At 28.3% G+C, this 13,968-nt stretch overlaps 1 protein-coding gene across 4 annotated transcripts in view; it reads left to right on the plus strand.

Moving 5' to 3' along the window:
* Positions 1–13,968, plus strand: part of LOC121113874 (neurexin 1) — a 312,301-nt gene that overhangs the window by 210,726 nt on the left and 87,607 nt on the right. For all 4 annotated transcript variants that reach the window (XM_071886617.1, XM_071886619.1, XM_071886618.1 and 1 more), the window contains exon 3: positions 8,395–8,544. In XM_071886617.1, coding sequence (XP_071742718.1) covers positions 8,395–8,544 — 150 coding nt within the window. The remainder of the gene's footprint in view (positions 1–8,394; positions 8,545–13,968) is intronic.

Here is a 13,968-nt window from a genome sequence, read left to right on the forward strand (position 1 = left end):
CATTCCTTCATAATGAATCATCAAGATCCTTTATTAATTCAGATGCCTCCTTTTTATATTGTATGTACATCATGTATTTAATCTGAAGTGGAATGCTTGATAACTTATTACATTTTGTAAGAGGTTATTAATCATATGTACATCATAAATAATAACATGAGTTATTCAAAACACAAATCCGATTATTACTAAATCAAATCAAGATGGTAAAATAATTTTTTTTGTTTGTTGGATTGACGGCACGTACTTTTTATCACGAATTAGTATCTTATTGTCCTTTCCTTTTGTCTATTAAGTTGTCCTACTTACGAGTACGTACATATTTAGAATGGAAAATTTACATTGTAACATACAACAGTATGAATAATATTTTTTTCGCCTTGTAAGATAATTGGAAGGGCGTTCATATTGAATGGTCTCTCAGGGGCGTCTGCAAGGTTTGGGTTGGAGGGCTGTAGCGCCCCCACCCCAAAAAAATGAATATTTGCTGTTGATTTTTGAAATTTAATTACCAATTTTTTTTTCTGAAAAATTAAATTTTTCAAATTTCTTCCAAAAAATAACATTTGAAAAAAAAAATATATATATAATCCTACGGACACTCTTCAGTCAGAATAATTGCTACGAGGCTATAAGGTATTATATGCCAAAACCCCATAGAGTGTTTAAAAACAGGATATTATAATATTATCTCTTCATTGACGTAAACAAATTTAGAAGCAAGGTCATTCTTTCAAACTCAAATATTGACACAGTTTATAAAAATGGCACAAAAACGGCTCAACTTTTTTTTAAAGTAATTAGAAAAATTAAGTTAAATATTATTCTCTATAGAAAATTAATCCTTTAATAGAGTAGGAAAAAATGAAATTTGAATGAGGAAAAAAATAAAGAAATATCAGTCGGAACCTAATAAGTTTTATATATATTTTTGAATTGCTTAACATTATAACTAATACTAAAACTAAAGTATAAATTACATCTATATAAAGATTTCACGTCAAAAAAAAAAGTTCGATTTTGTTTGATTATTTTAGTTTAACTTAAAATTTTCTGTTTGAATGTTTAATAAATAGCCAATGTATGGTTTCGTTAAAATATTTTGAAATACAAAATTGATTATTTGTCTAATTCTTATCAGTAATTAATGTCTTAGAGGCAGGAAAAGTTCAGAAATTAATTTTAAATAAGTCGATTAGATTACTTACATCTAATCAATAAACAGGATATGAAAACTATTTAATTTTGGGTTCATCTCCCTGCCTCTAAATTTTATTTTAATGTTCCTTTAATTGTTAAATTAAAGTTGCACTTATTAACCCTTTCTCTCATGAATTAAGAATAGTTGAAATGTAAAAAAAAAAAATTCATTTTTGCAATGATTTGAGTAACAGAAACATGCCCCAAGAAAAAAATAATAATAGAATTTAAAAAAGATTAAAAATTAACAGAATATTAGAATGTATATAAAACACAAATGATGCATAAAATTTAAGTTCGAAAAACATGTTTCACTAATTAAGAATGCTCCCAAGAATTTCATTTAATAAAAGACAATTTTTATTCCTATTCAAATAATAAATAATTTACTTACAATTTCCTAGACGGAATTATATAAAGTTTATCGAAACTGAAAGGATTGAAACAATCGTGAAACAGGTAAACTTCAGTATTTCCAATGCTAAAATGCATAAATATTTATACTTAAACACATATTAACCTGATAACTTTTGTAGATCATCCTTTTTGCGATATTTTTTTGATAATAGACACTTTTTTCTGAAGTGTTGCTCCTGGCAACGTTATGAGAGAATTGGTTAAGTATAAGTAAATATTTTATTATTACTTTTACAACATCCAACCTAGAAATTGTCTGTGATTCCATATACATAAAGTATATTTTCTTCTCTAGAAACGATTTAGACGCAATCCTACATACATTGAGTTCAAGATGATAATTTATTCTGAGTACACGTTGTTCATTGAGCTACATTTTCCATATTAATATATGGATTACTTTTTACAATAGGTCAAATAATTGAATTAATTATATTTTATTTCAAAAGAGTTTCAAACACCCTTTCCCACACACCCAAAAAATAACCTAGTCACGGACTTTCCCTCGCCATTATACAATTTGGCCCCTAACTTGCAAAAAAATTATGGCGCCGAAGCTCTGTCCACGCGGCAAAGTTTTGAAAACAATGCTATTTTTCTTTTATTCGGCTGAAAAAAGTTTCGCATCTACACAAGACAGAAATCAGTTTAATCCTAGGCGGTTATGAATGTTGAGGTATTTCATGGGAGTATTATTAATAATTATTGAAGAAGTGGAAATGAGCGCATTTGACGTGAAAAATTAACTCTTTCTCTAAATTTGTACAGTTTTTTTATACAAGTTATTATACGCGTAGTCAGGATTTTCAGATTCTTCCCCTCTAGAAGCCGTTATCAATAAATATAGTTTATGTAATAATCAAAGTAAATAATTATTTTGGATTTTCCTTAACAGTTTTGTCGGTGTGGACGGGCCTGAAATTATACAATTAAGTGTTTATGCTATTTTTAAATTGTTTTTTTCTATATAACAGCGTATTTACTGCAAATTTATTTATATAAAAAATAAATTCTATATTCTTCCAGCATTTTCCAGCCAACCCATTCCTAATTGGATATTGCAATAAGATGGGTTTTTATAACATCTACAACTAGATAGGTATATACAAAAAGACTCATTTTCCATGGAGGGGGGAGTTTTTTTTTTTTTTTTTTTGCAATACTTCTTCTAAGTGTATTATATGAAATTGCTATAAAAGAGTCCCAAGGGACCCATACTGTTTTCCCCATTTGTTTTTGTTTTTTGTTCTTTTTATTATTGTTCCTATGATTCTAACAGAAATTGTTCACGTGTGAGGATAGATAAGAAAGCAATTTGATAAACAAAATAAATATTATTTTATAAATATGTTATTATTATTATTTTTTAAATTATTTTACCAAAATGATTATGAAGATTCTTAATACCTTTGAGAATTAAATTATGTTTTATTCGGTCCTACCCATATTGTCAGTGCTTATCTAACGAACAAACTTTAAAGCACCCTCTACAGTAAACAAGGCGTCATTTTAAAATTAGATTATAATATAAATCTTACCAAATGAATTCGTTTTAGAAGAATACATCTTTATTAAAGTAAACTTTTTATCCTCTAACATTTTTTCTTGCAATAAATTTGAAATGGGACAATGGAACGACGACGCTCAATGAACAACGCACTCGGTAGATTTTTTTTTTTAACTCAATGGGCGTAGGTTCGAACCCGAGTTATTCTTAGAGAAGGAAATATACATGATATATATGGACTTCATAAAAGATTCCTAGGGGAGATGGAGTAAATATAATACTATATTCTTTATTTACACTTAATGAGTGAAACTTCATCTGACCAATTAAAGAAACATTTAAAAAAATAGAAGAGAAAAAAGTAAGAAGATAAAAAATTGTCATTAATATTAATTAAAGGTTATTTAAAGAATTGCTGCACTTTTTGGGATATTAGCTCGTTGAAGCTCATTTGTCCACAGCTACTTTTTAACTTTTAAGACTAATTATGTCATTGAATACTTAACTGATTAACTCTACTGAAGTCTTAAATAAACAAACCAAAAATATATATTGGTCTTTTAAGATAAATTGAGAAGAGCTTTAAACATCGGTATCTCACTGTTTAAGAAGCTAAAGAACTAAAATTGACGTCAATTGAAAGATTTAAAAAAATAAAATATTGTAGCTTTTGTGTTGTATATTTACGTTCAGTGATAGATGAATGACGCTCGAAGGAGAACTATATATGAATTGTTCCGTGCGGGACACCCCCTGAATGATTGTTTACCTCACAAAGTACCAAAAGAGGAAAATTTAGCGTATAATACATAGCCCAAGTATTAACAAAAGCTCAAACTACAATCTTTGGAAGGTTGAAAGCGTTCAATAGACCAAAGCATGATATCCCTATGACTGTGCGATCACCAAGAACAGTAATATGTGCATTGTGAATGTAGACCATTATCAATGTCTTGAGCAAACTACGGATGCATGGATATGTACTGTCAAAGCGACATCTTTTATAAGCGTCCAAGAAAGCCAAACAAGACCAGCATTGACAAAACTGCTAAATAGTAATGGACAGAAATATTAGCAAGGTCAGCCACGGGGAAAATTAAACACTTATATTAGGCGTTAGATGACTGACTTTGAACCACGATGTTCGGTAATACTTTCCTTGCCTTCAAAAGTCGTATGGAAGTTACTATCCGGGCTGAAAGTGGCCACATTAAGTTATAAATAAAAATACCTTTCATTTGGAAGTAGCTTTAGCTCTCTTGATTTTTATTTAAGTGAGATACGACCGTTTGAATTAGTTTAAATTTATCTTCGAACCCCTTAATTATATTTTATTAAAATAAAAAGGGGTTAATAATGTAGGATAATGTTTGAATTAATAGAAGGAATAGAAAACAAATTCCTCTGGATCTTAAACTCAGATAATGAGTCAGAGCACTTGATGGTGTGTACTCACTACATTCAAAGATCCGTAGCTAATTCAACACTAATATTTGGTTAGTCAACAAAAGTCATGGGGCATATCTCGTGTAAACCTGCTAAAAAATTGAATAATTTGTCCAATGAGCCAACATACTCCCTCTCCTCCTATCTAGGTTTTTCGTCAAACATTCATTTTTTAAGCCCCAAGTTAATAGTTGCAATATATTTGTGATGACATCTCTGGCTAATATATTAAATAAGGACACAATATTATTCACTTGGCCTGCCTTTGAAACCATTTCGTTTATACTTTTAAGATATGAATTAGAGCTATAAATTATTGGAACTTCACAAATATAATTTTTTTGAATTGTTATATGCGAAATGATTTTAAGGTGGTCTTTTAATAATTTAATAAAGGGCATTTAAAAGAAAGCTCTTTTGGAAAAAGAAAAGGAAAAAACTAAAACAAATGAAAACATGATTCTAAAAGAACTAACAATATATGTATTCGAAATGAGAAAATACCAAGTAATTATAAACAAGAGGCAAATATTATAATAATAAAATAATTAATGATACTATTTGACCTCATTTTTTTTATTATTGTGGTGTTCCATAAACTGATATGAATATGTATTATGTATAAATGAAAATCCTACTAACTGGTGTGAATCTAAATAATAATTGTATGATTTTACATCGCGTGTAAAACATTCATTTAAAGTGGGTCACCACATCCACAGAATTCTAGATATATGGAAGTCATCGATGTCATTTTGTTTTATTTTTTTTTCACTTGAGTTATAGAACCTTTTTCTTATATAAACTTTATACATATACAGTTTTTAATGCATTTGTCATTTGTAATTCTTTGGAAATAAACATATAAAACAATATTTGTTGTAAGTAATGAGTTTTTTTATTAGACAAAAGGAATGTTAAATTTGTAGTTGTACATTTCAAAAATATCAAACACATATATTAAGGCCCTATTTTACTCTGATGTATAATTGTATTTAATATGAAAAAAATGACTCATGTGGGAAAAGGAAAATGCTATATTTATTCCAGGTATATAGAGTTCCATACCACATCTAGCATGCATGTACCAGAAAAAATTTTACGGACTTGCATTTATAATATTTAAACCTCAAGATGTCACCATGTCAAAAGAAAAAGGCTCTGTAATTAAAATGTGCCTTGTTTGAGGAGGAGAGAATACCGTGTTCATAATTCCTGTTCTTCCAAAGTTTAATTTATTACGACATTATCAATAGAACAAACGAGACTTCAAAATGGTGGTATTGATACACCCCTAGTAATAAAGATACATACAACAGAACGAAAGTAATATTCAAAATAAATGTATTCAGCTTATTTACATAAAGTTTTTTTTAGAATCGATCACTGAGATTTTGGCAAATACATAGTTAAAAAAAGTTTGATTCTAAATTGTACTGGCTACACAGGTATATTATAAATATAACTTGAACTTGGATTAAATGAATGAGTCGATGATGTATGTTTATATATAATATTACAAACGGTATTAGAATTATTTTTTCAGTGGTTTTCATTAATGACAATTTATTAACATTATATATTAAGATATTAAAAAAGCATTAAAAATAAGTTTCTGTATGTAAATGAAAAGTAACGGATTAATTGGGATGGACTATCAAATAACTTCCTTTTGTCTATTACTTTATCTAATATGATTTGTTTTTCTCTAGTGATCTAGTATAAAAATTGGCTCATTATCTGAGAAGTGAGGCACTGTGCAAGTCGATATTATTATATTATACCAACAATTTTATAGACATTTCTATTATTTAATAAGATTATTTTAACTGTATTTAGAAGAGAACTAATAAATAATCGGCTGATCAATTTGGTAATCAGCCTAATTGCTTATTGCTGCAGTTCTAATATATATAAATGCATGGGTGATTTAACAATTTATCGGATGTTAAGATTAAGATCCGATATAGATAAAATTCAGGCTATCAAATTAACTATTACTTGGAAACTCAAAAAGGAAATTTCAGATCCCTAACTTAATTCAACCGTGAGCTCTTGGTTCTTTCCCATGATAAATTTGATCAAAAATCGTCTTACAGACCGAGCCTTACGTTTTGAATTGTAGGTAGTAACCACTCATCTGAGGAATGAATATAATACATCATTTGATAGTAATTGAGTGATGCAACAAAATACTGTCAACAATTTTTTTATTCTGTCTTTAAAAAGTATGGCTGACATGGACCATATTTTTTTAACATAACTAGCTCAAACATCCTACCCTCTGTTTTTATAAAAATTTTATCAGAACAAGATAAAATCAATATCTTAATTTTATAAAAAGAGATTCGAGTGATAACTCGAATGACTCGACTTGGGAGAAATGAGAGTTTTAATTTTTTCATTTAATGGTTTTTAGTAGGGATATACTGATGAATTTAAGGAAATCTTATGATTTTAAATCAATTCACGTGTTATATTCATTCTCATAAATTGTATTGTTAGGATTTATTTCTAAGCCAAAACCAATAGTTTTATTCAACAATTTAAACTAGAGATGCACCGATACCAAAATTTCAGCCAATTATGATAGCTTCTTTATAAAAGATAATTATTATGTATAAAGGAATTACATAAAAAAATATAAAATTTTTGAAGTATTTATTAATTAGGACTTGACAAGAAAATACGTGACTATTTATTGTTAAGAACTTTCTATATTATTATCTTCAAAAGTACAAAACCTCGGTTTTTTTATATGAAGGAGCAAAGAAATAACGCAATTTGAAGCTTTTTTCCAGTAATTAGAGTCAAAAAAAGGCTAAAAATGACCATTTTTTTCGAAAAAAATCCATGTGATGGTTGTAATGAATAGTAGATAATTTGGAAATAATTATGAAAAAAGTTATGTCCTATCCCTTCTCAGCTTTCAATGTATTCCTGATTGTTTATATATATTACCTGCTCTACTGAATATAATTTCATTTTCAATGGATGGAGCGAAAAATTTTTATACGAGCCCTTAAAGGTAGAAGCCCCAATTCTCTAGCCTAGCTTAGTCTATACTATGATTTTCACTTCTTTTTATTGGTTGATCATTTGAAATAATACAATTGGACTTTTTTTTGTTTGGTTGTATGTAAATTAGTAAGCACAGATATAGGTAAAATTGGCAATTTTGAGCCAATTTTTCCAAATTCTGATGAATCAGTAAACGTCTAGTTTAAACCGCATAAATTATTAAAATAACCACTCTTATAACGAAAGAATATTTTACCCTACTAATTCTCTCACATTAGATAACAAGTACCTTCAATCTTCAAATTTTACTCCACTAATTAGTTAGTTACAAAAATCGTAGCTTAGTTTCATAGTTTATTCATTTATTAATACAACTAATAGTTTAGTTAAGTCATTGGTTTTATGTAGAAACATAAATTCTAACATTAACTATATAAATCTGAAAGTATAATCATTTGTTGATTTCATTAGAATTGATGAATATATCCATAGAAGTTGGAAGATAAATAATTATTTACCTTCAAAAAATAGTATTGAAATATATTAGGTAATTGCTAAACTAATTTTTTTTTTAAATACATTTATTACTAATATATTGCTATGATAAATAAATACATATTTATATATATATGTATCTAATGTCAAAGATAATTTAATTTATTGACATACATATTATTTGCGGAAATAATGAATGCTTAAATAAAACACTTCATTATTTAAAATTTTTTTGCTAACTCATAACCTTTGTTTTTGTCTTTTGATATTCGTCAATCATTGATTTACAAATTTAATTATGTTTTTAGGTCATGAGCCTGTGGAAGTATCACTGAATGGAAAAGAATATCTATCCTACGATTTACAAAAACTTGCTGGTCAACCTATTTTATCCGATACAGATGATATATCTTTATATTTCAAGACAAATCGTCCTGATGGCTTCTTATTCTTGACAGGTGAGTTTGTATACATACAAAAAAGTCCAAAAATTATTTATTTTAATAAAAAACTAGATTGAACACGCTATCTTAAAGATAGCTAATGAAAAATAAATAAATAAATAATCTTTTTAGTTTGTTTATGTTAAAATTCTAAAGTAAACCGATCTACTATAAACTATAAATATATTATCGGTAAATTAACATTGTAAAACCTCCATGTATACCATTTTTTAGTTGTTTTCCGTCCATTTGATGTTAATATAGTCAAACTTGCACCTCCTTTTCACACTCTTAAAATGCCAACATACATATATCATACTGACCATGTGAAAATAGTGATTTCGGTATATATATTTATTTATTTCGACCAGTAGCGATAAACAAAGCCAATAAAGGTCAACTTATTTTATAGAATATAAAAATTAACTTTCTTAAAAATAGCGATGCATTTATAATACAAATATTAAAATATAAAAGACAAAAACATAAAAAACGTTAAAGTGCAGAGGAAAGAAAAAGTGTTACACAAAAAAGGAATTGACTGAAAATTGCTTGTGGTCAGCCTCACTTCCATGGCGAAAGCAAAAAGTTATTTATTTCCAAAGAATAATAAATCTGTAATAGAAACTATGCTTAGAAATGTCAATCTTTGGTTTTGGTAGGTTTTTTTTTTTCAAATGCTTGATCTTGTGATTTATTTATTGTCATTGTCATTTTTAACCGGCTCTTCTTTCTTCATTTACCGAATTACCTTATCAAATTCATATTTAATACACATTATACCTTTTTCCGCTAGAACAATCCTTTTTTTTTTTGGATTCTCATTTTTTTTATGCATATTTTTCGAATTTGTAGACCATACCTTAAAAAATCTTTGAAACACGAGGAATGGATCTCGTTTTATTAAAAAAAATCAACTTATTTGCATTAAAAAAACTTACCATCCAGAGCCCAGGAATCTGGTCAAATTAGAATAAAATATAGCATTACGTTATGGTACTTAGAATTCTATACAACTTTTTTTTAATATCTAAAGTCTGTATCTGTCTCTATTTTTGAAGTTTTGTCAATTTTTTTTCAAAGCGGAACGAACGTAAATTATTTTAATACCATATAGAATAAAGAAATATAAAGTTTGATATTGCAGATCAAAATATAGCAATTTATAAAAAAATAACTATATAGATAAAAATGAATCTTTCAAAAAAAAAGTATATTATTTTTGTCTAAATTGATTATTTTATTTAAAAAAATTAAAATATGGTATTGTAGTATCATGAATAGTGGGATTGTTATATTAAGATGTAAACTTTTTGAAAGCGACAGTTTACATAAAATTTACATCTTATGTTAACATTTTTTTTATTTGATCATTGATTTCACAATTAAAATTTTTGGTTTTTTATAGAACTTTAATATCAAATGTTTACTGAAAATGGGACATTCAATAAAAATAAAGATAAAAATCCTCTTTCTTGTTTATTTTATTATAAAATTTAAAATACATAATGTTAGGAACTCTTTTTCCAAATAAACTTGTAAAATTTAAAAGCCATGAGCAACTCCCAAACATTGACTAATATGCCAGAAATTTTATTTTTGGATTTTTTCCAACCAAAATTTTTGGAGAAAAAAAAAGTTTAATAACAATTCGAATAGACATTTGAACATTATTAAACTTATTGTGAAATAGAAATTGTAGGAATGTTATTATAACTTTTTAATTTATGGTTATGATGAAAAAAAAAGTCAAACATTGTTGCAAAGTCAATAGTTATTTAGTTTCAAACGTCTCTTGAGAGCAGCATTGGTAATGAAATACATATTAAAATAATGTTTGCTTTAGTATTAGTTACCAAAAAATTGCAATAAGTATAAACTTTTTGAAAAATGAACGTAATATAGTTGAGAAAGATGTTTCATCAAAGTCGTGGGCTTTTCTTTTTGGAAGCACCAAAGGATGGAGAAGGGTTAGATATCAAAAGAAATATTTTAGCCAAATTAAAAAAAGTATTATAGTTTGTATATTGAATGGAAGAATAAAGCCCTTAGACATAATGAAGAGACGTCTTATGTTTTAGTTGTTGTCAATAAACTACCTTGATGAAGAAATGCATTTTAATAGGCCCATCAAAATTACATTGCTTTTGAATTTACCAGTAGGGCATGGCATAAAAAGCTCAAAGTAAGAAAATCATCTCAACGAGGAAGTAAAACCACCTTTAATTTTAATTTATTTCTATTTAATTTATTTTTGTTCATTTTCTTGTTTAAGTATGCAATTACATTGGTATTAAATATAAATTTAAAAAAAAATATGTTTCATCAAACTACCGTTTATAATGTTCAAAAAATTTGATTGCTCTGAACTAGTGTTTTTCAAAGTTTGTACCTCTTCACCGTGCCAAAAATATCATCCAAAAAAATACAAATTTTGAACATTTAATTAATATATTTGAAAACATAAGTATATTACATATAAATATGAAAGGATTATATTTTAAATGCTATATATATACTATTAAATATAAAAATCTGCCTCAAGTACCCATTGTCAATAACGTGTCACGATGATATTATACTACCGGGGTTAGTATGACAGAAGTGCACAGCATATTGTTGTATCATTTACCAAGAAAATACAGTTGATTTTACAAAAACCTAGGAAAAACATCATCTTCATGGATTGTTTTCTTTAAAACAAAAAAAACCCCACAAAAACTGAATAGGCCTTGTCTGTGAAGTGGAACGTAATTTTACTTTATACCGGCCTTCATCCACCACTCAAAGGTTGCTTAGTTAGATACTTTTAAGGCAAAAAAAGACATACAACAACAATTAGCTATTTTATAAACATAACTTTTGTATTTAGGGTATGTAGGGTAATTTTTAATCTTCTTACACAAGGGTGCTTTAACATTGATTATGTTTGAAATAAATAATGTCTTGGTTTTTAACTTTTTAAGAGAAAAAAGAGTTTTTTTAAAAAACAAATAATTATTAATTTTTCATTTTAAAAAACTCTAGACTTTTAGAGTACTTCGCCTAGAAGCAAAATTAATTTGATTTCAATTTTGTGAAAGCCAAAATCATTTAGATTGTTTTATAATTAAATATTTATGACAAAACAAAAAAAACACTATTATCTTTTACGATATCATTAATTTTTAGGGAATATTAAAAATGTCCCTCTTTAGGATTGAATAAAATGTGAGTCATAAACGAGAATAAGCTAATTTTTTCCCACCAAATGTGATCATTTTCGCTTTTCTACTCATTGTTTCAATACTTCATTTATAGCTTTGTACGTATCTATAAATGAAATATTTATTTCCGGCAGTTTCCTCCGATATTTTTTTGATTTTTTCATTCCCTCTAGACGTCGATAAGAGGAACTAAGTATTTTATTATTTCTCGATTTTTTGTATTTGTCCACTGACAAAAAAATAACGGTCTATAATTTTAGTGGTAGGTTTATTATTAACAGCGAGTACATTATATGAACAAATAAAATTGTTTGAAAGAAGAAAAATTATGCTTTAAAGAATAACCAAAAGAACTCAATTTCCACTGTCAAAGGTTAATAGAAATATATGTTTATACCATAACGTGTGTACGACTTAATTTTGTGACGTCCACCACGCTTTTAATATTGAGATCATAGTGGCTGCATGTTTTGTCAAAGTCTGTTTTTCTTGCCCAGCAGTTGGTACGATCTAGCAATAGAGACGTCATCGACTATAAGTGGTTGCGTGTTTTGTCAAAATCTGCCTGTCTTGCCCAGCAGTCGCTACAATACATCAGACCGAAAATTCTAGCAAGCCCGATTGCATGATGGTCGAACCTTGTATTTCTATTAACCTTCCCACTGTCAAGCATGGGGTGGGGAAATATTATTTTTGGAGGTGCTTCCCTCATAAGGAAAAAAGGCAACTTCACTACACCGAAGAGAGGATGAATAGAGACAATTACTGGAAAATCTTAGCTGATAACATCTTTCATTTAGGATAAGAAACCAAAAATAGATTGTGGATAGGTCTTCTAACATAACAACGGCGCAAAACATAGGTCAAAGAAAATAAAGGAGTGATCAAGAAGAAGGACATTAAGATAGACTGCCCATGTAGTCTACAGAGCTCAAAGCAATAGAAAATATTTATCAGTGAACAAACTTATAAAATCAATAAGGGATCAAATACTTATTTCTTTCATTGTGTAAATGTGTGTCACAAAAATATACACTATATTTTATTGTCAGCTGTGTATGTTTTTTTTCTTTTCTACTAATCTGAATTCTGAAAGTTGATTGGTTGAAAAAGGATTAGCCCTTGTTAAACTCTGAATAATTCCATATTTCGAAAGAGCTATTGTCCTACCACCGATTGATTTTTGGCCTTTTTTTCTCACTCTTTTTGGAATAAAGGTTGTGTGGTAAAAAATGTAACGATATTATGCATTGACAAGAAGAGAAAAGTTGTACTTAATTCCATACGTACATAGAGACAGATTGAGAGAGAAAAAAACCAATTTGTCTGTAACTTGATATGATAATTGCATCCTTTTGTGGATATATTTTCACAAACAAAAAGTCATTATTCTAGAAGAGCAATACAAACATCAATTCAAATGTATGAATATAATAACATATGTACAAATACATACAATACATACTATTGTGGACTCTCGTTGAAAGTGTTTGCAGAAAGCCTATTCAACAAAGACTCTGAAAAATCAAAACGTAGTGTCTTTTTAGTATACAAAAATATATCTTATAGTGATTGAAATTAATTCACATTTTGATATATTAAACCAAAACAATTAGTTGCAAAATAACACAAATCTTAGCTTTCTAGCTTACATACAATTCGACAAAATGAAACTTGAACGAGATCGACTATTTTCCATTTGAGTACTCCAAGCAGCTGGGCGTCTCCAGGACTACCGTCTACGCTGTCAACTAGCCCAAATTGTTGGAGAGGGAGAAGGGCTCAGTCAAAAAGGCCATACTGGACCCAGAGTAGTTAAATAAAAACAACCCAGGCCATTCATATTTTCCGTTGCAAGACTCTTTTGAGTTTTATTGAACTTCTTCTGAGAATTTTGCTCCAACCCCATACAGTCTGATGCAAACCCCTTTGCCTACAATTTTTGGGTACAAGTCAAGGGGAAGGCCTTCAGTGTCCGTCATCCACACATGGAGGAACTCAAAGTGACTTTCAGACGGCACTGGGACGCTATGACAAAGGACTACATCGGTAGTGGGTGCCATGCCTTCCACCACTACCACCGCCTGGAAGCCATAATTGCCGTTAGGGGTTGGCTACATTAATGATTAAGAGAAATCAAACACTCATCCATTTACAGCATTCATTTGTTTGAAATTCTATTGTTGACTAATAAATTAAATCTAGTTGAAGTTTAAAATTCAAATTGTTTAGA

The sequence above is a fragment of the Lepeophtheirus salmonis genome, chromosome 2 (genome assembly GCF_016086655.4).
Source record: "Lepeophtheirus salmonis chromosome 2, UVic_Lsal_1.4, whole genome shotgun sequence".
NCBI classification, from domain to species: domain Eukaryota; kingdom Metazoa; phylum Arthropoda; class Copepoda; order Siphonostomatoida; family Caligidae; genus Lepeophtheirus; species Lepeophtheirus salmonis.